Source organism: Lissotriton vulgaris, chromosome 5, assembly GCF_964263255.1.
Source record: "Lissotriton vulgaris chromosome 5, aLisVul1.2, whole genome shotgun sequence".
NCBI lineage: Eukaryota > Metazoa > Chordata > Amphibia > Caudata > Salamandridae > Lissotriton > Lissotriton vulgaris.
The window spans coordinates 1,689,744,875-1,689,770,981 of record NC_141693.1 but is presented as its reverse complement, the minus strand read 5'-3'; the positions used below and the strand labels follow the sequence as shown (position 1 = coordinate 1,689,770,981).

General features: G+C 45.9%; 1 protein-coding gene across 2 annotated transcripts in view; it reads left to right on the top strand.

The window, feature by feature from the left end:
* Window positions 1-26,107, top strand: part of TLK2 (tousled like kinase 2) — a 1,405,344-nt gene that overhangs the window by 79,990 nt on the left and 1,299,247 nt on the right. For both annotated transcript variants that reach the window (XM_086923830.1, XM_086923831.1), the window contains exon 2: window positions 24,545-24,630. In XM_086923830.1, coding sequence (XP_086779956.1) covers window positions 24,550-24,630 — 81 coding nt within the window. In that variant the 5' untranslated portion in view covers window positions 24,545-24,549. The remainder of the gene's footprint in view (window positions 1-24,544; window positions 24,631-26,107) is intronic.

The following is a 26,107-nucleotide window of genomic DNA, read 5'->3' as shown; positions in this document are numbered from 1 at the left end:
ATGGTCAGTACAGACTGTCTGGAGTGAAGCAAATTGTTTTCTTCCAGATAGCTAGAAAGTTGTTTACTCACCTGTTTCGCTAAAACTTTCGATGGAGCAGGCAATGGGGATATCTGCCTGTAGTCGGCAGCGATGACCGAATCTGCTGCAGGCTTTTTTTTTATCAATGTAAGAATCTTTGCCTGCTTCCACAAACTAGAAACTGTGGCCGTCCTTGTTGATGTATTTTGGATCAAATTAACCGCCGGATTAATAATGTTAGCCCCAGATACAAGTAATTTAGGTGGACATGAATCAGCAGGCGAACCAGATTTGATGGCCTTCAAAGCCTGCAGAGAGCACTCCAGAGAAATGAGCTCTATGGTACTTCGCTATGTCTTAAGAGGGGAAATCATTCTGGCTTGCTATTTTATGCAAGAGTCCTCCTCTGGTCTTAAACCCTCTGACAGGCTGGGATACTTAGAATCTTTGTGTAAAAAAGCAAGCAGTTCACACCATTCTACCGAAACTGGATGAGAATTAGCGCAGGAGTCCAATTACAAGGCTCTGGAAGCAGCCTAGTTGAGAGGGGACGTGAAAACAATGTCTGTGTCATTGATGTTCAAGCAATGTGCTCCCTCGATTGTTTAACAAAAAAATTAAGTAAATGGCATCAAGGCATTCCTTTCACAATAGAAATCCCTTTGTCAAAGTGCACCCGGCTGACTATTTTGTATTCTCTCTATGCTCCACTCTGCTCCTTAATCTGTTTTAATGACCAGGCAGTAAATGTAAAAAGTAAAGTTTGGACTGTAACATCTCCGATCAGCATTTCCTTTCGAGATACAAATACATATTGACACCTCTTCGCTATTTTCCTGCTGCGAAATATTCTTTAATACAACTTAAAACTGGAGCATTCTCTTGCGTGGGAAACTGTATGTGCCAGTGGTGGTATGATAAAGCATTTTCTTGGCTCATACTAGAACCCAGACCTCGGTTGGTGAAGGGTGTTTAGGGATATGTTGGATTCTTCAAGATTTCAGGGTGCTGTACCCTATGTGCTAAAAGAGGTACTAAGGGACACCTAGTAACAGCCTGTGGCACTGCGCCTTTTCCCTGCTTCCTGCATTTTCTTTTATTGCTTATGCTACTGCTGGTAGTCCGTGACTCCCTTGTGTCCAACGCAGTAGAACAGTAAATGTTGCTATACCCACAATAATCTGCTGCATGCCTAAATACTTATAATGTCCCAAAGGCGAGACGATTGCATTGCAAATGCTTGTTTATTTTTTATAGCAAGGGGCCTATTAGGATGGCGGGGGGGATCGCCCCGCCAGGCTGGCGGTAGCCACCGCCGGCCTGACGGGGCGATCCGCCCGCCATCCTTGCTCTAAAGACCCCGCCATATTAGGATGGTGGGGGGGGGGGGGGGCGAGGGTCCACGGCGGACGCGGTGGATGCTTTTCCGCCCCGGTCGCAAGGTGACCGGGACGGAAAAGGTGTACTATGGTGGCAGTGTCTATCAGACACCGCCAGCCATATTATTATGGGCAAATTTGAATGCCTTTCCCCATGGGGGGCGCACATAGGGGGGTACCTATGGTACCCCCCGTATTTTAAAGTGCAACAAGAGCAAAGTGCATTTCAAAGTGCAACTTGGCAGGCACCGCTCAGTGCCTGTCATGTTGTGCTTTGAAATGCACAACGTGCATTTTTCCATTGCGGCGGGCGGCGATTACAGCACCGCCCGCCGCAATGGTAAAAACACTGGCGGGCGCATCCTAATTGCCAAGGCAAGACCGCCGCTCCTATTGCACGGGGATGGCGGGCGGGCAAAGTTCGCCCGCCATCCTAATGGGGGCCCAAGTGTTATAAATAATTTGGCTATGGTATAAACGGGTGCAAACAGTTGTGAACACATTCCTGGTTATACTTGTTGCTTTAAAGCAGTTTGTGTTTTTCTCAGTCCGTTACTTTTACTTTGCACTATTTGTATTTTCTTTTTTATCTTGAACTGCCTGTGACATAAACACGGCGATAGACTACTCATTATTAAAACCGGGCTGTCAATCTTTTTGTTTTTCTCTTGCTCTTTATTTAAAGCCCGAGATCTAACGTAACAGGCTGTTTCTACCAGTGCGCTTGTTTATTTTTTTGTTGAGTTTGTTTAAGTCAGAAAATTATTATTTTCCGCTCGCTTTTGAGTGCTTTTACTGCTGATAGTTATTATTTTTCCTATTTTATGTTTGAAAAAGTTAATTTTCCTTTGAAATGGACTATATTGGTGTATTTTTAAGAAGTCTCCAAGCTCGGTGTGAAGGTTCACATACATCGATTTAGGGCCAATTACTCAATGTCTGGTGCTAACAATATCCGCATATGCCTGATAGATAAATGATAGTGATCTTTAGAGGTACGCTAATTCTCGCTTTATTGAAGCTGAGCGGCACCCTTTCTCATCACAGCTACAAACCACTTAACACTGTCCCAGACTCCTTGTCGCCATTGGTGTTCAGTGGAAAAAAAGTTGTGGCAGATGGCTTCAAAGGTTAGATGTGTAAATTTTTTTTTTTTTCAAATGTTACATTAATTTCATAAGCCAATACAGAAAAAAAAGAAAAACAGTGTAATACATTGTAGGTGGAGCAAGACCTAGTCATGCCAAACAATCTGTTTTTTATGCTACGGTCACTCCTTTATGTCCGCTTTATTCGAACTGAGATAAAGGGAGATCTAACATCACTTTACAATTGAATTCATAAAACATACTGGATTACAAGAATTAATTAATATATCCATAAATAAATGGTCTAAAAATGTATATGATAATATTACGGCTCATACATCTCATAAAACATACCTAGAAACCCTATTACTGCCCCCTGTAGTGACTTAATAAACCTATCTTAAAAACATTTCATAGGTCGGTGGCTCTGTTTTCAACTAGTCCGAGGCAATACATAATTGAGCCACTGCAGTTGCTTCAAAAATCAAATACCCTCCTTTCCTCAAAGTGCTACGGATTTGTGTCTCATCAATCAGTCCTAACAGCATCATTAGGGGTGTAAAGGTAACCGATGTACTAATATCATCGGTCAGAAATGTTCCCACCTATTAACCAACTTAATTTAGGACACATTAAGAACATATGGAGTATTTCCGCCTGATCAGCCCCACATCAAGTACTTTTACCATCAGTTGGCCCTCCCCATTTATATATTTTTGCTGAGATAGAATATAGATTAAAAATAGTCTTATAGCGTTGTGCCTTCAAATTAGATGTCAGTAAATTCTTCTTTCCCATTACGATAGACTCCTGTAATAATACCCCTTCCTGGTTAAGTCTCAAACTCCATTTATGATTCTGGGACTCCAAATCATGCGTTTGAGAAGAGCCAACCATATAAAATGCCAATTCTGTTACTCCGTCTAATTGCCTCAATTAGGGAGTTCTTAGTCATCATTCTAAAGGCATTTTTCTTTTTACACACAAAAAATCTTGAATCTGTAAAAACTTTAAAAATGATCAAGTAGACGTAGGGGGTATAAAAACATATCCTACCAAGCTGAAGACTGTCTAACCTACTTCCAGATTAGGTTCCAGAGTCTTCAGCAAACACTCCTTTGCTTCTGTACCCATTAACATTTGCTATATAGATGAGGCTTCAGCTACATCTATATTGTCCTCCTTGTTAGACAAGCCCGATAAAAGTGTAAAATTGGACCCCCCCCACCCCCCCTTGAAATTCTAGGGAGGGTCCTAAATGCCATTGCTCTTCGTGAGTTCCTCTGACACCATATAAAGCTAGTGCAGAGCGATTATGATTTTTGCAGCTGGATTTTAGCGATCTCCAAGGGTACAGCCCGAAATAAATACAGAACGTTGGTCAAAATACTCATTTTCTAAAACATTGCATCTTCCAACTAGTGAAAGATACAAACATTCAACTCTATCAAGCTCACTTTTAATCTTTCCAAACAGCGGGAACCAATTAGCAACCACCAATTGATCCAAACAAGCTCTGATTTTAATCCAGAAGTATACCTCCTCCTCAACAATCCTTGGGTCGTTGAAAAAGACCTGTTTAGTGCAGATAATCTGAGTTTTAGCTGCATTTAATTTATAACCTGAGCATAATCCAAAGTGTTTAGCCACCATCTCAAAGTCCACCACTGCCATTGCCGGTTCTGCAGTGAATACATCTGCTTATGCAAACACCCTGTATTCTTCCTGTCTCTGAAAATGGATTTAATAGCAGTGTTTTGTTGAAGCATAGTTACAAATTGATCGATATACAAAGCAAATAATAAGGGCGAGCAGGAATACCCCTGTCTTGTACCTCTAAAAATAGAAACTGAATCTGATTCCAGACCCATGCCACAGATTTTTGCAGTAGGGGTTCTATACAGGATAACTGCCCAAAGAAAATCCCAAGCTTTTCGGCGTCTAGTAAAATCAATCCAAGCGGGGCTTTAACATTAACAAGATCGAATAGCGTATTAACCCTCCTTATATGATTGACCGTGCTCCTTCCATGAATAAAACCATGTTGCATATGTGAGACTAATGGAGTGATGACCCTGGCCAGCGACTTGCTAAAATCCTTGCATAGACTTTACTGTCACAATTCAGTAAAGATATGGGTCTATACGATCCTGGCAGCATGGATGGTTTAAAGATGACAATGTTATCAGATTGCCAGGAAGGAGGAATCTGGCCTGGCTGTGCTCTTTGGGAAACTGTCAACATATCTACCGAAAAAAAAGTTATATAAAACTCCAACGTAAACTTATCAGGGCCAGCGCCCTTACCCCCATCGCTAATGGATTTACAGCATCCAATAACTCCTCCGAGGTGATGGGGGTATCGAGGAGAACTTGATCTTCTTTACTTAGCTTACTTCTATCCAGATTTTGTAACAGTCCCTCATAACCCATATTAGGAGTTAATGTCCCCTTTGTATATAATTCTTTGTAAAACTCCTTAAACACTGTTAAGATCTCAGATGGTGTCTTCCCTAATCTACCCCTAGGATCCTTGATGGCACTTACGCCCCTTTCAACCTCTGTTTGCCAGATTTGTCGTGCTTAAAGTTTACCTGTAGCCTCGCCATATTCATAGCATTCCCTTTTATACGAAGAATTTTTCTTAGCGACCTCCTTGATCACGTACCGATTTTTTTTTTTAGCCTTACAAACAGCAGCCTCGTTCTATAGCTCAATTGAATCCTGATTACTTTTTAATCTCTGTGCCAGTTTCCCCTCAACCTTACTAAGGTTCTCATATATTCGCTGGATCTCCTTTTTCTGTTTCTGTATGAATAATCCGAAACTAAGAACCTCCCCGCTGATTCCTTCTAGTGAAGTAGTGTGGCTCACTGGTTAGAGGCGGCAGACCCGAGAGCAGAGGACGGCCCGGGACCAGGGTTCGATTCCCGGCGCGGCAGGTTTCTGGACCAGGGTCAGCGGACTCGATAATTCTCTCGCCTCGGTGCCCACTCTGATCAGCGATCACACTCGGCAACTCTGGGCATTAGCTTGCCTCATCTTCACTAACGGCCCCACCAGACCGCCGGGGATGCCTGGTCTCACCCTGGAGATACCCATTAAGGGACCATCTCTCAGGGAAGCCAGGAAGGGTTTCGCAGCGGTCGAAGCGCCTTGGGACCCTACGGGTAAGTAGTGCGCTATATAAATGCCTATACATTTACATTTACATTTACATTACATTTACATTCTTTTAAAGCATACTGTCTCAAAAGCAGCCGAGTTCGGATTAATCCGCAAAAACTGTTACAACCAGCATCTGATATGGCTAACCAATGCTGGATCTACCAACAGCTTTATATCAAAACTAAAGGCACCATGAGGCATTCCAAGAGTGGAATCTCTAACATCAGTGGATTATGGTTAGAGCATACTCTGGGAAATGTCTCTATACTAACCTCAGCCGCATGGGTCAGAGATATAAAAAAAATATCTAATCTAACCAGCTTATTGCAAGGTAAAGAATAAAAGGTAAAGCCAGGGTCTGGATCCATACATTTCTCCCATACATCAATTAGCCCGTGATCGAGAATGAAACGATGCAAAGCTCTAAAGACCTTGGGTTTCCTGCCTGTATAGTTGCCCCCCTTCATCTGTTTGTGTTAAACCTCAAAATGAATATTAGAATTCCCACATAAGACATTGGGTGTCGGCCAAGATGAAAGTTCAACATTAAGAGTCCAAAATCTGCGCCTCATCCATATTTGAACTATATACACAGAGCATAATGTGAATTTAGCTGGACCAATACAGCATTCAAAGCCTACCCAACGACCATACTTATCTACAAGTATCCTTCCGGCGATACTTAGTGAAAATAGCAACTCCTGGATTTGTTGTGTACAAGCTAGCTGTGTATAACCTAATTCATTTAATACTCTAAGCTTCCCCCATGAGATAGGAGTTTCTTGGATACAAACTATATCAGGCTGCATTGTCCTGGACTCTAGAGCTACTATATGCCTTTTTTGAGAGCATATATGAATTCTGTGCCGTTTCATAACTTATCCACCCTATTCCTGCAAAAACACCCCCTCCCTTCTGGAATTAAGATCAGCAATCTAAAACAGTTGATTCAGTTTAAGTACATTGGCCCCAGCTTTTCTTAAATGTTTAGCTTGTACGTCAGTGTAATGTTGTCTTGCTAACTCCTAATGACAAACTGGCTTATTCCCTCTCTCCCTTCCCCCCCCTCAACACTCCATGTCTCCTCCACCCACCCCTGTCTAAACCCTGACTCCATCCCTTTACCTCCCAGCCCAAGAAACCCCCTCACACATCCTTTGAGTTTTTAGTACCACTCAGGTCCAGTGTGATGGATTGCGCTCCTCCGCCCCCGGCCTCCCCTCCAGACCCAAGTTTTCCTATTAACAACTGTTTGTTCAAAAGAAAAACAGGAAAAACGAGAAATGAAAATAAATGGGGCTACCCACCCTGTTTTACAACCATATCTATACCCTTACCCTAAATATCTAGTTAGCTAGAGTCCTCAAATTATTTTGCTTTTATTTCCGAAGCAAAAAAATTCGCTTTATCTTTATATACGACTTTCTGCTTCACGAGAGTGAGTAAGAAAACCAGAGTCCTCTTATTCTGAAACAGTGGGATTAGTTGTCTAAGTTGCCACCTCTTCTCTATCCGTCATTTGGCAGGGATCTGCCCTGACAAAAATTAATATCCCTTCCCAGACCTTTTCCTGTGTGGATGCGCCAAGCCCTACAGAGCTTGATGTAACAGAAAGGTATTCCAAGAAATTGCCACTGCCCCAAGTCTTACACCTCTTTGGCCTGCTCGAGTCTAAGGTTTATATGGAGCCCTCTGCACTTCACTGTCCCAGCACCATTGTGTTAGCTCATAGAAGGCTTCTGTAAAAAGTTCCACAGCAAATTTGCGAACATCTGGGACTTCATCTCCCGCTAGAATCCAGAGTACCCTAAGATTATTTAGTTGCAGACTATTCTCCGTCAGCCATTTCCATATAGAATCATCACTTTCTCTGTTGCTGCCTTCTGTACAGTTAAGTTAATCTTCCAGTGTTGAAATTCTCTGCTTCCCCAATCCGTTAAGCAAATTCTGAGTATGATTTAGCCGCAAGACTAATAGCATTCTGCATTTTGCGCCAGGCTGTTTGTATCCTTTGACTCTTTGCCCATGTCTCTTCCCTGTTCTCCATTATAGCTTGATAAATAACACCAAGTGATATCTCTTCCGACCTGTCTTGAACTACAGGGCCAGTCCGAATTGTCTCTGGAGGATTCTCCCTGGGATCGCCAAGTGCTGGTGAAAATGAGTAATGCCATAAGAGACCGCCTTAGCCTTCACTTAATTCCTGTATGCCAGGAGCACCTTCTTCCAAACTATAGCAGGGAATATGCCCTCGGCTGAGATCTTTTCATCCTCCTTGCATAAACTGCTTAATTCATTCCAACCACTCCCTAACAACTCCCCATTTCCTTTTTCCTATTTTCACGCAATACTATTGTAATGTGCTTGCACTTTTCTTTTTTAAGTGAGAAAGGTGAGATAAGGAGTCTGAAATGGTGGAAGTAGTTTGTAGTTGCGTTTTTAAAAGTGCTAGCTTCTATCTGAAAGCGGTAATCTGCTTTGCTGAAAGACATTTATCGGTGCTTCAAGGTGCATGTGTATGTTTTGTTGGCATGTAAACTTTCTATGAATTGTTGTAAATCACCTAATTTGAAGCTTCCTTCTGAGACTGGAACATAATTGTTTTACGTTTTACTATCTTTATGGATCGTTTTTTTCTTTGTATTTGTTGCTTTAATAGGAGGTTTGTGTTCTTTATCTGTTAGTTACCTTTATTTTGATACTCTATTTTACAATATTTTCTGCCTTAAGCCGCATGTGGAAGAAGCACAGCATGATATTAACCCCTTCCATGCTCATGACGGAATGGTTCCGTTATCAGCGCAAGTGCAAGTGTGCTCATGATTGAACCATTCCGTCATGAGAATCCCTCTGCTGTAAATAGCCGAGGGATTTCCCATTTTATTTTTGCCTTGGGAGATGGGGAGGAGCTTCCCCAACCTCCCACAGCATGGTTTTGGTTTTCCTTGTAATGACGATCGCACGCATGGCGCATTCATGTTCAATACAGAATTGGGGAAAAAAACCAAAAAACATTAAAATGGAGCACTTAAAATTTGCTGTGCTATACCCTAATCCCTATGTTTTTGGATCTTCTCAGTCACAGGCCCTTGCCCGGCCCACACAAGTGAGGTATCATTTTACTCAGAAGAGTGAGGGGATCGCTGTGTGGTAGGATATTTGTGCCTGCACGGTGATCCCACAGAAACATTTGTGGAAAATGTGTTTTTTTCCCAGCTAAATTTGAGGTTTGCAGAGGATTCTGGGTAGGAAAAGGTTAGGGGTGTCTAGTTTGTTTTCAGAAATGTGTGTGTTTGGTAGGTTTTCCTAGATGGCCTCCGAGCCAGGTGACACCCCCTCCCTCCTTGCAAAACCAGGGTGTTTTGTGATAGATAATTTTGATGTGTCCTCAATACGTTTTCGGCCCTTGCCTGTCTCAGGTACTTGGCCCACCAATGCAAATGAGGTACCTTTTTTATTGGGAAACCTGGGGGAATGCTGGGTAGTAGGAAATTTGTGTCAGCCAGGTGATCCCATAACTTTCTCACAAAGAAATTTGAGAAAGCAGTGATTTTCTTTCAGCTAAATTTGTGGTTTGCAGGGGATTCTGGGTAGGAAAACATTGTTGGGTCCACACAAGCCATACCTTATTGGACTCCCTTGAGTCTCTAGTTTTCAGAAATGTGTGGGTTTGGTAGGTTTGCCTAGATGGCCGCCGAACCCAGGGCCTAAACCTAGGTGCCCCCCTTAGCAAAACCAGGTCTTTTTGTGATGGGTAATTTTGATGTCTTCTCAATACGTTATGGGTCCATGCCTGTCACGGGTACTTGGCCCACCCACACGAGCAAGGTACCATTTTTATCGGGAGACTTTAAAGAATGCTGGGTGGGTGGAATTTTGGGAATTCACTCAGATCTCAGTACTTTCCATCACAGAAGTGTGAGGAAATTTTTTTTTTTTGGACAAAGTTTGAGTTTTGGAAGGGATTTTTGGTAACCGAACCTGGTGAGAGCTGGGCTAGTCACCCCATCCTGGATTCCCCTTGGTGTCTAGTTTTATAGAAATTTAAAGGTTTCCTAGGTTTCCCTAGGTGCTGGCAAAGCTAGGGTTCAAAATCTACAGCTAGGCACGTTGCAAAAAAAAGGGTTAGTTTTCACTGTAAAAATGTGGTGTGTCCACGTTGCGTTATGGGCCGTTTCCTGTCGTGGGCACTAGACCAACCCACACAAGTGAGGTACCATTTTAATTGGGAGACTGAGGGCAACACAGAATTGTAAAGCAACTGTTATTACCTATTGACTACCAATGCATTTCTGCCTTCTAGATGTAAGACAATGTGTAAACAAGCATTGGCATAGCCAATAGGTCTCGCCTTTGGGACCTTATAAGTGTTTAGTTATCCAGCACAATATCCTTGGTGCAACAACATCATCAAGTGTTGCTTGGCTAAACACTTATAAGGTCCCAGAGGCGATACCAAACAGATTACATATTCTAAGGTATGTGAGGTCATGCAGATTCATGTACATGTTTATCACCTTTAATGCGACAAAATGAAATTAAAATGTTAATGAATAGATTCTGAACATGAATTAATTTGTATGTCATATTATATATACTTTTAAAACAAGCATTGGAAATGCAATAGGTCTCGCATTAGGAAAGTTTGAGCTATTGGTCTTATAAATGACATTTTTTTAATTTGTTTTGTTTTTTAAAATAGCTAAATTAATAGCTTTGTCATTTACAATTCCAATAGTTATAACTTTCGCAAATGTGACACCTATAGCATTTGTAATGCAATATGTTTTGTATTTACGTGACTTAGATGTATTGATATTACAAATAACAATGCTTTTTGATTTATTTAAATAATTAATACTTAAATAATTTATTTAATTTGTAATGGCAATAGCTTAAACTTTTGTAATTAACTTTTGTGAAGATTATGTTCAGTGTTTTTTATTGTGACAAATTCAAGAACAGAAGTGAAATATTAACATTTTTTGTGATTTGTAATAAAGCTTGAAAACAGCTTGAAACATTGAAAGAACATATTTGAACCAGTGATGCTGTGAACTACAGCCCTGCATTCATGGGACAGAAGAAACCCAGAAGAACAGTGCATGATGGGAAGTTCAGAGGTCACAGCGCGAGAGGGGGGGTTCTCGACGCATTAGCTAGCACAACTGACTCTTCAAGTGGGGTCAAAACTTTGATCGGTCCGAAGCTGGGGTGGAGACTAACACCGAAAGAGGGGACAATCCCAACCAAGAGAAAATGGTGGGGTGTGTAAGTGCAAGAGCTGCGGACTGCGGACCGGATTCGACTCAACATCCTGTGGTATACGGCAACACACATATAATATACAAACCCGACCTTGTGTATGGTAACTGGTGCCGAGTTGGCGCTATATAAAACTATTTTTATTTTTAAGAAAGATGCTTCTAAAACTGGACACAGTCAATAATGTAGCGCTGCATTCATGAGACGGAGGGGAGTAATCATTGTCACACTAAGTACAACACGGCGCTGCGAGTTGCCCATGGACACATCGGGATAAGTGTCGCGACTGCATCTGATCACATCGCGATACAAGTGATTAACTCCTTCACACAGCTACAGCAAAAAGGCTGATTAGCCCACCATCACACCGTTAAACACCAGCGACGCTGGGATTAGCCCGGGATCACCACGGGGATACAGAGTGTGCCCGGGGTCAAGGAAGATTGGGGTCGGGGGTGCTACAAGTGTCCGACCAATGGTCATAGTGAGACCGGGGATAGGGAAGGCATTGATTATTCACTGTCCCCACCGAGACCAGGAAGTCGGAGTGACTGTCTTAAGTGTCAGACCGAAGCCCGCAGCAAGGCGCTATGTAGGGCACGCAGCCTCGCTGGGGAAGGAGGGGGTGATCAGAGCAAGTGGGTGGTATGGTCAGCCCAGGATCACACTCGGAGACCAGGGAGGAGCCGAGATTGGAACAGTGGCACCACGAAGGCCCAATGATATGGTCGCATTCTCCAGAGCGACACTGGATATTTGTCATCGGAGTGCTAATGGTGATCCGGCCAAGGTCACAGGGAGATGCGGGGAGGCGCTGTGATCAGCCGTGATTCACCCCGAGGCCGAGGGAGGAATTGTGACCAGCCGAGGATATATGATAAGTGGGTAAAATACACCCAAACATTCTGTTTCCCACCTCATATACAGGGCATCCACTATAGCGCAAACCTGCTTCAACAGAGGGACTCGAGGGGCTATGACAGGCGTGGCTATCGATGGAGTGAACTCGCTTCGTCACTGTTGGCATGCATGCGAGTGCATGAATGGGAGAATGTCTATACACTTGGATGGGTGACTGGATGCATTTATGCATGACGGAGAGCGTGTATGGATGGATCGTTGAATGGGGGGTGAGTATGCAGATGGTTGAATGAGTGAGTCCATAGATGAACGGATGAGTGAGGGCATGGATGGATCGTTCAATGAGTGGGCGAGTCTGCAGATGGTTGAATGAGTGAGTCCAACTGCAAGAGGGCTGTGAATCTCAGAACCAAGCGGAACATCGAGTAAATGTGTGAGCAGAGATTTTTTTTTTTTTAAACCAATGGGAGGATTAGGAATTCTTCAGCCCACTGAGGGTACATGGGGAGGGGGGAGGAGGGAGGAGAAATGCGTCTCGGCCGCAGCAGGGGGCGGAGCAGGGAGAGCGGCCTTTGAAATGCACTTCACACGGCCGGCCGGCCGCGAAACTGAAAGCACGGCCGTCCGGCAGTGAAAGCCTTTGATGCCGCAGGGGGTTGAGCGGCACCAAGCTGGACAACAGATGGCTGGCGATTTGATGCTGTGCACGCGCATTTTAGGTGAATGCGCTTGCGCATTCACCTAAAACCGCACGGGCACAGCACCAAATCGCCAGTTGGGTAAAGTCTGTTTAAAGCCCTATAGTCTCGCTCTGCTCAATGCGCATGCGCATTGAGAGGCAAGACCTAAACAGAGACCTTCCCACCACAGTTAATACAAAGAACATTTGAGTTTACTCCATTGTACCTTGCTTAATCTCGTGGTTCATCTGATGTCAAGAGCCCGAAGGCTGTAACCTTGCACTGTGAGCATGCACTCTGCAGCGCACTGAAGTGAGCTCATTTCGGAATGCGGTGCTATAAAAAGGACCACTAACATTCAGACTAACCCCAGAGTAGCATGTGAATCTATATAAAAACATGAATACTTGCACAATATATTCACCAGCTGGAAGCACAATATTACACTTATTGGTGTAAAGAATGAGTCGTATATGACTCAATGGCGCGCTGTCGCCCATATAAATGTGATATTTCACTGTGCACCCGCACATATACCGTCTGGGTTACCAACCCACTTGCTTACGCGTGTCTTTTAGCAATTTGTGCACAATCCTTTCAAAGTGGTTTAATCGTACATAAAAGTAGTCAGAGGCGAACGTCAAAGGTGGACAGACCGATGGACTCGACTTAAAAACTTATAAGCTGCAGCCTGCAGGTGCACTGAAGGGTCACTTTATGAACCACGTCTCCAGTTAAAACTTTCAGGCTCACATGCAAAGCAAAAGCCCTGGTACACTGATATGCACTGTTGCTTGCTAGATAGGTACTGGTTGTGGTATACTGAACGAGTCCCGGCGCTGCTGCTGTCCCCGCACAGTGATCTGCACGGATTGGGAGCTGTGCACAACAAATGCACTATTATAAAGCCGAGCACCAGGACAAAGACTGCCGGGGTCTCCTTGCACCCACGGCAGAAAGGAGGCACCACTGCCGGGGCTCCAGCAACTACCCAGCCGGGAGCCATTCTCAAAGATGGGTCTACGGGCACCTCTTCTTTTTAGCTCGCATCCCCGGGAACCACAGAGGGTTTGTTCAGGGGCCCAAGCTATGCTAGGCATGAGGACCTGCATTTACCAGAGCTTTGCCATGTCGAGCCCGGCCGCTTACCTTCTCTGCTGGTTCCCCCGGCTCAGGGGAGAGCGGTCTTTCCCCGGCGGCGCTCGCACCGTCCGTCGCCATCTTCCTGCTTTAGAGGGTCTGCGAACAGGAGAAGGCTACAGAGGCAGGGAGAAGCACACACCCGCTGCAGAGGAGGAGTAACCCGCACACTGTCAGCAGCGACCCAGGCTGCCCCTATCCCTGACACAACCAAGCACACCGCACACAAGCGAGAGGAGAGTCTGATAATAAACACAACCACATTCAATAACAAGCACACGAGTGGTGCCCGTGCCACAGCAAGCCATCAGTTTTGTATTATCACACACGCATCTGTGCACGATAATTGAAAACAGATGTGGCTGTGTGGGTAACCGCAAGCAATAGGCCTTAGGTGGAGCAAACGCGGGACACTCACTGCCTTTGCCCAATTGCGTGCTGTCTTTCTCAGAAAGATGCACGCAAATTCCAATAGCCTGTGACAAAACCAAACGCACAAGTGCGTGGTGAGCTTTCTGAAGTCCTTACATAAAGTCTTGCAGAGCAGCGCATGTGCGCTGTGCTAGGCTCGACCTAAAAAGAAGTAACTTTGAAATATTTCCTATAATTCACATGCTATATGGGTACCCACAATTTCGGAGATATTTAAATAGCTTCTGAACTCTATTTTGTTCCCATTTCAGAAATACATAGGTGTCTTTCATACTGATTTTTCACTATTTATATTTTCGCAAATGAATTGCTATATCCCCGGTACACAATAAAAAATACAATTTCAAGATGCTGCTCAGTTATTGGCTCTGGCTCCTCGGGTTCCTAGTGAACCTGCAAGTCCTGTATATCCCCACAACCAGAAGGGCCCAGCGGATGTATTGCTTTAAAAAATCTATAATAGTTAGAAGTTAGAGATGAAAATGTTGGCACAAATGGCGTTTTTTTTCAACTCATTTTCATTGTTGCCTATTTTCTGAAGGATCTACACAAATGACCCCTTGCTGAATTCAGAATTTTGTCTCCGTTTCAGAAATGTATAGCTTTACAGTATCCATTATTGCTTTCATACCCATTTTTACCATTAACAGGAAGGAGGCTGAAAGCTCAAAAATAGTAAAAATAGGCTATTTCCCACACAGTAAAATGGCAAATATGTGTGAACAGTGTTGGGTTTCTGACAAAAGTCTGTCAGTCCCTGAAAGCTTGGAAGATAGTGATTTCAGCACCACAATTCGTTTGTTCATACCATTTGCAAGGAAAAAAACACTCATCTGACAGAATTGGTCTTAAAGAAAGCAGCCCAAAGTTGGGTGACAGAAACCCTATGCTTGGAATCTCTTAAGCTTATATTTAAAACCGGTATGAGAATCCACAGTGATGCCCCATTCCCATTATACTACTTCCATATACATTGTTTCTTATTATATAACGTACTATATGGCAGTGGTTCCCAAACTTTTTTGAACCATGGCTCCCTTGACCGGGTTGACGGTTGGCCGTGGCTCCCCACAATTTTTTTGCCGGTGGGTCAGGCACCGCACTGTGCTAGGCACAGATTTTTTGCTGGAGTGTATTAGGCCATGCCCTTTGTTGCCACGGCCACGCCCCTTTTGAGAACCCCCTTCCCCCATCCCCGGTTTTTTTCATCCCACTTGGGGCCTGCATTTGCATGGATGTAGGAGTTGCTGACATTTCCGGTACAATGGTGGTCACGTACCCGCAGGACATGGTATCCCTCTGTGCCCCCACCGGGGATGTCCACGCTCTGTGTGATTTTGTTCCCGTGCCCCTTGCCGCTGGCAGTGTCAGGGGTTCTCCGTGCCTTCCTCACCACTGCTTTGCATGACAATGGTGAATCTGAATGTGCCCCCATAGCGATTGGCGAAGGGAAGTACGTGCCTGCCTGGAAGGGTCCGGGGTACTGCACTGCTGCCCCCCGGGCCGCGCTCCGGTGCGCCAGGCTGCCCCTGTCCAACAGCAGGTGGGGCGGGGTCGCACAGTCCCGGCAATCCATGCCGCGTGGGGGGAGGGCCCGCAAGGGGCCCCGGGTACACAGCAACCCGGCACCGTGGCAGGGCGCTGGGGTAACAGAAGCCCGAGGAGGGGAGAAATGTCCAGGCTCCGATGGATCCCTCGAGGATGTGCGGAGGGTGACACGGCGCTGCCGCAGCCTCTACCAGGTGACTGGGCGGCGAAGGCGGGGTCCGTGCGGCAATGGAGAGCCGGTCCGAGTCTGGACACACATTATTATTATTATTATTATTATTATTATGTTTCTTATATAGCGCCTGAATCGACCCCCGAAGGGGTATCTCCGCGCTTGCCTTGGGAACCCCATCCTGGCTTTTCCCTGTGAGATAGCCCCTACAGGGCATCCCCAAGGTGAAAGCCAGGCATCCCGCCGCGGGGGGGGGGGCGTTGTGGAGATTAAGCAAGCTTAATGCCCAGAGTTGCAGAGTGTGAACCCATGATTAGGTCAGGCACCGAAGCGAGAATTATCGAGTCCATGGACATTTGAGCTCAAGACACTGCCGCGTCGGGAATTGAACCCTCGTCCCGGGTCTGACCTCTGCTTCAGGGTCTGCCTGAGCCACACTTCTCCACATTATACATGGAGGGAGGCGGCACGAACACGCTGGCCCGCCAGGCTCGCATTCACCTCGGTTCGGGGTACTTTACTGCCCGCTGATCATTATGTCAGTGTGCAGCTTTGTTTTTGTTTACTGTTGTTTATTTTAAAGGGGGTACTCAAACCACAATGAGATGCACCACACTTCCGACCCCGGAAGACACATCCTGCATGGCGCCGCGGCGCCCTTGACTTCTAATTAAGGCGCGCCGGGGTGCCGCAGCGCACACTTTGGGAACCACTGCTATATAAGTAAAAAAACTATAATTTACAGCGCCATTAGCTCTAGCTCTCACAAATGCGCGACCTATTGCATTGCAAATGCTTCTTTAAACATTTTTTTTGCAGCTTTATATAGCACAAACTTGACCCGAAGGAGAGCATTACAAGAGTACCAGTTGAATCACATAAGGACACATTCATATTTTTGTTAGGCTCGAGGAGATTAAGTGATTTGTCCAGAATCACTGAATATTGGTCTAATGTCGAGACTTGAACGTGGTTCCTCAACTCCAAAGTCGGCAGCTGTGGCTTCTTACGACACATTCTCTCCCCCTGTAGTGGGTTCTCTTTAATAGAAAACCCATCCCAATGTTTCTAGCCACATGTGCACAAATGACAGGAAAAAGTATTGACAAAGCAATTATTTTAGACTTTTAGAGGCAAGACGTAATGGCTTTGCCAGCGGAATTTAAGTTTGGTTATGCATTTCTGTTTTCTGTGAATTTTTCTTTTTTTTATGTACATTGTAAAATAGTGTTCGTTCTATAGCTCCACTTCTTGTCTTTATTGCTCCGCTGGAGCACACCATCTTTGCCATCCTTTTGATCGGATGATTCGTATCATTACACTGCTTACATTCAGGGAACTACTTTTTTTCAGCATTTATAGGAGTACATGTGTCTACTCTCTTTTTCGTGTTCTGCTTCCAGGAGGTCTGGTGTTGACTGCAAGTCTTTTGACTTTGTAACAACTTGTTTTGTCAAAGTATTTGTAAAATATTTTCATGTGGGGGGGGGGGAGGTTGAGTGGAGGAAACTGTTGGGCTCGCACCAAGATAAAACATGCATTGGCCAATCCAACATGTCTCGGCAGTGCTCGAGCCATTGGCCCATATGTTGTCTAGCAGCACATCTGCTGTTCTGCATGGCTAAAAATTACTGAACGCCTAGAATTGCAGGATGTTGAGCCGGCGTGGAGTCTCTTCACCCTATGTTTGTCCTGCCCCTCCTGACACAAACAATCGCTATGACATGACCGGTACTGGTCTCCTCATAGTGCTTCAGTGGCGTGCTTAAACCCGCCTCTCTCTTGGTCTCTCTTTCATTGGCTGGCTTCCTAAACGGAGGCCAGCCATTGGAAGAGAGAGCCGTCCCTCCAAAGAAGCTCCATCTTTTTCGGATTTGGGGGCGTGTTCCTGCTGTTGTTTCCACTTTTAAGCCACGCCCCCGAATCCGAAATTTGCAGAGCTTTGCGGCCGCCATTTTTTTCCCTGCCTGCCGGCTGTTCTCTGGGCCCGGTGCGGCCCGTCCTCCTCGAGCACAGACAGGGTGCTCTGTAACGCGAGCCTGGACAGCCTTCCACCCATCATCCCTTGGGGCAGAGTCTGGATGATACCGATGATTTGGTTAGCTTACAGGAAGTGCAGAAGACCCCGGGGCTATCCAAGCCAAGACTTGACAGCCAAGAAGAAATAGCTGGTCAGGAGAGTACCTGCCCCGGGGACAGTAGGAAACTCCTCGCCCAGCCTTAGACAAAGCTGCTGTCACGGCAGATCTGCTCGCACCAGACTCAGAGGGATACCGCCGCTCAGCCCAGCACATCTCACGGCACGACCGGCTAGGCATCAGAGTCCTCTGCTTCCAACCTCCCACGAGTCCCTGCCCCAGTCCCAGTCCCAGCCCCTTGTCAATCCAGACTCTGCCTCACAGGGAGACCCGGCCTCGACATTCCACACAGCACCCCAGACTGAGAGGGAGTCCCCCCCCCAGCCCTGTACATCTCTCTGTGCGCCTTAGCCTTGTAAGAGACCCCTACCAGCACCTCGAACGAATCACAGCCCCCCAGTTCAGCCCTAGAGGAAGCCACTGCCCCAGACCTGCCCACCTCACAGCAAGCATTCCCTGCCCTGCAGCGTTCACTCCGCACACCTAATAGTACCCATCCAGCACCCCGCGCAAATCACAGCATCCCTGCCTCAGCCCGGCACTGTTCATAGTTCCCTCGCCAGGGTCCGGTTCACACTTTCCCCGCTTCATCTTCGGAGGGAGCCGCTGCCTTGGACCTGCACTCACCCCTCAGTGTCCCGGCTCAGCCTCAGTCCCGCAAGCCTCACCGCTGCCCCTCTGCCCCTCAGTGTCCCAGCTCAGCCTCAGTCCCGCACGCCTCCCCGCAGCCCCTCTGCTGAGAATGCTTGCCTGGATCACCCTGTCCCTGGCAGGCTTGACTCTCTGCGGGAAGCTCTCCTCCTGCCATGGACTTGATTTCGACAACTCGTTCGATGCCTACAACGAGGAGAAGGCAGACTACAAAGATCCCTGCAAAGCCGATAAGTGACTGCGCACTCACGCACAGAGCCTGTTCTCGTAGCAGGACCGAACACCGACTCACCTGCCCCACGCACTTGCACATCTAAAAGTAGTTTAAGTTTCTGTGATTGTGCTGAAGTCGATCTCTGTATGCCTGGTAGGGTTTAATAATAAGGGAATAATACACTTTTCGATTTTTGAAGATATTTATTTACATCAACGGTAAAGTGCAAAACATATTTCTCTCTTTCTTTGCATCATCTTGTATATCTTCTGTTTAACCTTCTCTAATCTCGAGCTGTCTTTGATTCTATCTCTCTGTTTCTACCTCTTCCTACTTGGTCCGTCTGTCTCTGCCTCTCTTTCTCTCTCCGAGGTCTCTCGCTTCATCCCTACCCCCACACACTATCTTGTTATCCAGATATCCTGCATGTCTCCTTACCCCTGGCCCTATAGCTTGTTTTATGGTTCTTTATCGGTCTCTTCCCTGTCCTTGTCCCTGTCTCATCTCCAGCCCCCACACTCCCCTGGCTCAGCTTGGCTTTTTTTCTGTTTCTTTAGTCATTCTGCGCATCTTCCAAGTATCTCTGTTTTGCGTTCCGCACCCCTCTGTCTTTTACCTAGTCTTTCTCGTACATGAAGTATTTTAATCACTCAGAAGACCACATTGTGTGAATACACTGGTGTTCTCTATGATAAAGTGCGGACAGTGGGGGTGGGGAGAAGGTAAGCGTATGCAAAGCAGCTTAAATACTTAAAGTTCTACATTCAGCGTGGCTTCTGATGCGCTACGCTAGCATGCACGTCCAAAACAACCAACTGTGATGATGCGTGGACGTGAGGCATCATGCACGTATGCTCAAAGGCAAATGGTCAACGTAATTTTTTTTATGTACCTAAATATTTTTTTTATATATTTCTTTCCATAGGGGTGGAAGCCTCACGTGGGCATAGAGGATTTTCCGTCAATGTCAATATGATATGATGACGCTCCTTGTAAATGTTAGTTAGTGATACACATTCCGGGCAATCCCCCAAATGCACCGAGTGCTTGCTACGATCCTGCTCCAGCCGGGTTCCTGTAGAGCCGCACAGCAGCCCTCACGGCGCGGAGGCTGACCCGCCCGATCAGGGTCGCCCCTCTAGATTCATATTATGTTCTCGGGTGGTGCAGATCTATTATTTCTCATCTACGCCTCAGCAAGCGGTCTCCCTCCGCTTCCTCAATAAAATATATACCGAGCAGCAAAACTGCAGACGAGCGGTGACTTAAGAGAAGGCGTGCGGTGACGAAAGAGATTTCAACACTCATCAGATGCTCTAATTTCCCTGGATAACCTTTATCCTTGGAGCATACAGGGGAGGCCTGATTCCTAGATTTGGCTGTGACTTACTCTTGCAGTACTCCTGGCTTACTCCTGCAGTCATGGAGTAAGCCAGGACCACTCCCAGTTTACTCCTGGAATCCAGCAGCAGTAATAAGATCACACTTATGGCAGAATGTCAGTGAATCAGGCCAGTAATCTCCAAGGACCACTCTTCTTTACTTATTGTAGGTTTGTGGGCCTTTTAGATGCAACCTCCCCCACCCCTTCTGGTGAGAGACGCCTATTCATCTACTACCCTGGCTGCCAATGGACTTTTATAACATTGCTAGTGGCTTTCACCCCTCCTGTATTATGCACTTAGTTAGACATGCCAACATTTCTCTCGTCTGCAGTGTATCCTTTTCATTACTGAGCGCCTTGCATGACACCCCGCTTGAACCATGCACCGCATTGACCGCCCCTCTCTGGACTGTCTGTGATCTTTGCCCTTCGACATACGTGACCTCCGGGACTGGAACCAGTAATACGCCTCATGAGGCCAGTAGGGGCGCTCATGAGTAGCGCAGCATCCTTTCCTTCAGGTGACCATCTCACCAGGTTAAACATAGTAACCGCAACAGCACTCTGTTTGGTGGCTTTGGAGAGCTTACTTCACTTGCTCCAGCACGCTCTCAGATTTCCAGTTCTCAAAGGTTTTGTAAACACTTACTCTTGTAGTACTCATGGCTTACTCCTTACAAGAGTAAGGCACACAATGCAAGTAATTTTTTATTAGGCCCATACAGGGTAGGCAGCTTCTACCAGCCCATTTCTCTAGTTTTGCTAATTTTCTCTCCATACCTCAGTGCACACATTGTCAGTCCTTGTGAGTCGCAGCGGGTGCGAGGGGTTATTCTCCCCTTCTTGAGACTCACAGTGAAATACACAGTTGAGAAGATGCAAGCTGAGCATCACACAGAAAGTGTAAGCTGTCAGTTTTTGGCAGTAGACACCAGGATGAGCATCTGTGGACATTTTTAGGAGCAGCAAGGGTTTCGCCCATGGGTGCTTTCTGTTCCGGATGCCACTCACAATGCGCCACTCTTCGTGCCTGCTCAATGTACATTTGAGTGCTGAGATGGTGGTTTACTGTACCACGCAGGCCTCCACACCAGCATCTGCAATAAAGCATTAAGTGGATTCTTGGCCCATTCATATTCATGAGCCGGACAGCCTGTGACTCACTGCACACTGTCAGAATATTACAGACAACCTCTTTGAAAATCTGGCCCCTGGTGCCCCTGTGACTTGGAGTAATCTGGTAATGCTACCGCTCGGATATCCATACTATCCTGCTGGTTCCATTGACACATTCAGTTTTGCATCCAGTGCCAGCCTGTGTCTCGCCTCGCCAGGGGCAGGAAGCGCTATATAAATACAATAACTTGTGTATCTTGTAAAGATCTCAAAGCCACAGCCTGGAACCAGCGCATCCACATGGAGGTTTTGGCATCACTGTATCACTAAGTACTTAGGGGAGTGATTTGCTGCTTGCAAATCCTAAATTACTGGGCTTGCAACAGCTAAATCATATTTGCTCATGTACTAACCTCATTTTGAAATTTAGAAAAAAAAATTCCAACTCGCAAAATTGATTTAGGAACACATACTAAATAGCAGTTTGGGAGTGGCATGTTAAGGGAGTACCTTCCAAATTGGGAATGTGGAGGGGACCCGTTTGGACCCTTTCCCTATCCGCTGTACATGCATTATCCCACTGAGCTATCTTACCAGTCGCCTTCCAGGCGGTCTGTCTTCCTGGTTAGGGGGCTTGAGGTCACATTGTAATGGATCCTGTGCGTTGAGAGAATAGATAAGGTGTCCAGTGTCCCTGTTGAGTTTATACAAACTTTAACTGCCACCTTTCCAACTTGTAGTAAAAGTAGATGTTTCATGAAAGCCTGCACGTTGTACCCTGGCCCTCACATAGGCTGGATCGGGCCCGGGGTGAGACTTCATCTAGTGTGTGTCACTCCATTGAAAACGAGAGTCCCCCCACATTCCAGCCTCTGAAAACCAACTTCTAGCTTTTTGCTGTTTTAAAGAAGGCTGAAGTGAGGCTGCTTTCCAGTGGGCGAGACGCTGACAAAACCTTAAGTCATGTTGAATCCGTATGGCTGGCACTTTATTTCTTTTTCTGTCTGTCTCTCTCGCTCTTTCTCCCTCCTCGGTCTTTCCACTCTTTCCTGGCCTTCACTCTTTTCTCTTCAATATCCTTTCCCTTCTCTCTCCTGTGCACCCTCCCCTCTTCATGTCTCACTCTGTCGCCTCCTCACGGTCTCCCCCCCCCCCCTCAGTATGCCGGGGAGCCCTGTCGCCTGTCTCATCTCCCTTATCTCACTCGCTCCCACACCTGTCCCACAGCTCATCTCTTTCTCTCTTTCTTAAACAGTACAGGACCCCATTCAACAGTATGTTCCCCCTCACCAGCGTTTGTTGCTTAGTGTCCACCCCTCCCCCAATATCTGTCCCTCATACCAGTGTTTATCCCTATGCATGTCCCTCCCCGGCCATCTGTTGCCACCTACACTCATTTCTGTCTCCCGCCACCAGTGTCCACCCTTACCGCTGATGTCTGCCCCAACACCAGTGTCTGTCCTCACACAGGTGTCTTTTTTGTGAAAGCTGGCCTATATACCGGGTTATGTGTGAGTTTCTTATACTCTATCACACATTGTTATTAAATAGATTGAGATACCATGATGTGTGTATTTATAAAACTTCTTTTTAATTCTTATTTTTTTCTCACAATTATTATGTGGCTTTTTATCACTTTTTTTTATAAATAACAGTTAGTATACTTTTTTTACAATTCATACAAATTTCTAAGCATAGATATATGTCTAATCACTGTGATTTATCATACGTGCGTTAATACATAAGTCAACAACTGATTATCATCGTCAAATACAAAACTAGATCCAACGCGTTTCGGCGAGTAGCCTTCATCAGGAGTTCTGTATTATCAATTGTTGGATTGATACTTGGGTATCTGCTGGATGTTCTATGCGAGGTAGATATATGCAGTATATGGGTGATGGCAAAACATGAGGTTCCTGGACAAGTTTAAAATCTGTAATGTAGTTTGATCTGACAGAATAGTGCCTCAATTGCACGTCACGTTCAGTAATGAGGTATGAGGTGCTGCCCTGATATTGGGTTCTGATGGAATATGAAGATTTTTGTAAATCTTGTGTGTGGATATCACAGTTCAGACGGATGGCTATTCCTGTTTACATGGCTCAGAAGCAGGTGCTTTAACAAAACTGCAGTCTGTTATATTCCTGCTCGAAGGCTGTAGAGTGATTCTGGGACTATGCTAATTGGTAAGGCGATACACAGTGGTGATGATGCAATTCTGTTTTAAATAAAGCCGCTACGGAATTCAGTCATGTCCATACCGCTTAAACAGTACAGGACCCCATTCACCAGTATGTTCCCCCTCACCAGCGTTTGTTGCTTAGTGTCCACCCCTCCCCCAATATCTGTCCCTCATACCAGTGTTTATCCCTATGCATGTCCCTCCCCTGCCATCTGATGCCACCTACACTCATTTCTGTCTCCCGCCACCAGTGTCCACCCTTACCGCTGATGTCTGCCCCAACACCAGTGTCTGTCCTCACACAGGTGTCTGCCTGTTCCCATACACTAGTACCAGTCCCTCAGCAGCACTGACTGTTCCCCATGACCAGCGTCTGTTCCCCATGACCAGCGTCTGTTCCCCATGACCAGCGTCTGTTCCCCATGACCAGCGTCTGTTCCCCATGACCAGCGTCTGTTCCCCATGACCTGCGTCTGTTCCCCATGACCTGCGTCTGTTCCCCTTGACCTGCGTCTGTTCCCCTTGACCTGCGTCTGTTCCCCTTGACCTGCGTCTGTTCCCCTTGACCTGCGTCTGTTCCCCTTGACCTGCGTCTGTTCCCCTTGACCTGCGTCTGTTCCCCTTGACCTGCGTCTGTTCCCCTTGACCTGCGCCTGTTCCCCTTGACCTGCGCCTGTTCCCCTTGACCAGCGTCTGCTCCCCTTGACCAGCGTCTGCTCCCCTTGACCAGCGTCTGCTCCCCTTGACCAGCGTCTGCTCCCCTTGACCAGCGTCTGCTCCCCCTGACCAGCGTCTGCTCCCCCTGACCAGCGTCTGCTCCCCCTGACCAGCGTCTGCTCCCCTTGACCAGCGTCTGCTCCCCTTGACCACTGTCTGTCGCTTAGTGTCCACCCCTCCCCAATATCTGCCCTAACACCAGTTCTCTTTCCCTCATACCAGTCTCTATCCCCATACATATCCCTCCCTGTACATCTGTCGTCACCTACACAAGTGTCTGTTTGTGTCTGTTCCCCTTCACCAGTGTCTGCTGCTTAGTGTCTACCGCTTATTTTGATACTAATTTTGTCTACTTTTATTAATAATGTCTCGTACCTTCTCTACAGGGGAAATGATGGAAGAGCTGCATAGCCTGGACCCAAGACGGCAAGAACTATTAGAAGCCAGATTCACTGGAGTTGGTGTGTCTAAGGTAAGTACAAAAGCTCAGTTTGTTTCCCCGACCTAATTTTGTACATGATTTGTGAAGGCATTTATCTTTACAGAGTTCTGCCAGAATTTAAGATTTACCATTATGTAAATCGTTTTAGTGTAGATGCATTGTATGCCCAGTTTTCTTATGTAGTTATCCTCAACATCTAGAACGGATGCAGCCCTCTAGGACAGCCTCTATGGACACCTCTGATATGGAGAAAATTGAAGTGATTTACTCAGTAATATTTTGTGTTGACAAATGCGGGCAGGTCAAATGATTACGTAGTCCATATCCTCTACAAAAATGCTTCTGTAATAAGGCCTCTCAGTCAATTCAGTTAGGGTCTGTTAAACTACCACCTCAAAAGAGCATTCTTTTGAGTTTTGGCTTCTGATCAATCATCAAAGTTTAATCAGTCTTCTATTGTTTTTCCAGATCCACTAACTCTTATTTCCATATTTCATTTCCAGTAGTACTGTTTTAAAATACATGTCCATGATGAGAAAGTCATGTAAGTACTTGAAGTTTACCCAGCAGCTTATCAGGGATCCCGATGTACAAGAGATTGCCATAGTACCACCATGACAAAGTCAGTGCAGCCACCACTGTTCCCATAGTTGTAAAAGAAAGAAGAGGAACCAATTTCCAGAGCTGCCTAAGGCCCGCGCAACCTGCTCAGCCGTTGACCAGTTACTATCCAGCTTGATGCCAAGGCTATTCACAGCTGGCACGGATTCCGTGACCGGACCTAACTCCCAGTATCAAAAACCATCCATCCAAAGATTTCCCTTAGTGGTGATTGCCAGGACCTCTGCCTTTTCTGGATTCACTTTCAGAGAGTTAGCTGTCTTCCAATTCACAAAGAACCTGTGAATGTAATGCATGTTCAACTGCACCTGCCTCGAATTCTCAGTCCATAAGATCAGCTGGGTGTCATCCGCATAGGTAAACAGATGGCAATCCAACGGTGCTAATGCTGCGATCAGAGGATTGCGATCTGCACCCTCTGTTGTAAAAAGCAGCTGTGACTCCCAAGACTTTCGATGCCGCTTGGTGCAAACCACCTCTAATTTACCTTAATATTAATTATCAAAATAACGAGGCAGGCGCTGGAAAGTGGAAAATGAAGAACAGGTTTATTACTCCAGGAGGAGAACACATCACTTCTGACACTGGGGCTGTCATCAGGAGGTGCTCTAACTGCATCTCATTTTGGCTCTTCCTTTTATACAGATTTTACACAATGCATTGTTGTCATGTCAGCCCACATTTGTTATATCAACATGTTTATACAAGATTTGAGTCCCCACTCCAAGCGTGTTGTCATACAAGCCCCACTGTTATTCTCCTCCCACCCGGGTCAAACAGACAATATTATGGTATAACAGGGCCTTGCTTCATGGTCTAAAACATGTGAGACCGGCCAGATCTAAGAGTCTGTTCCGTTGATAAAACAGGTTCCATTGTTGGTGAA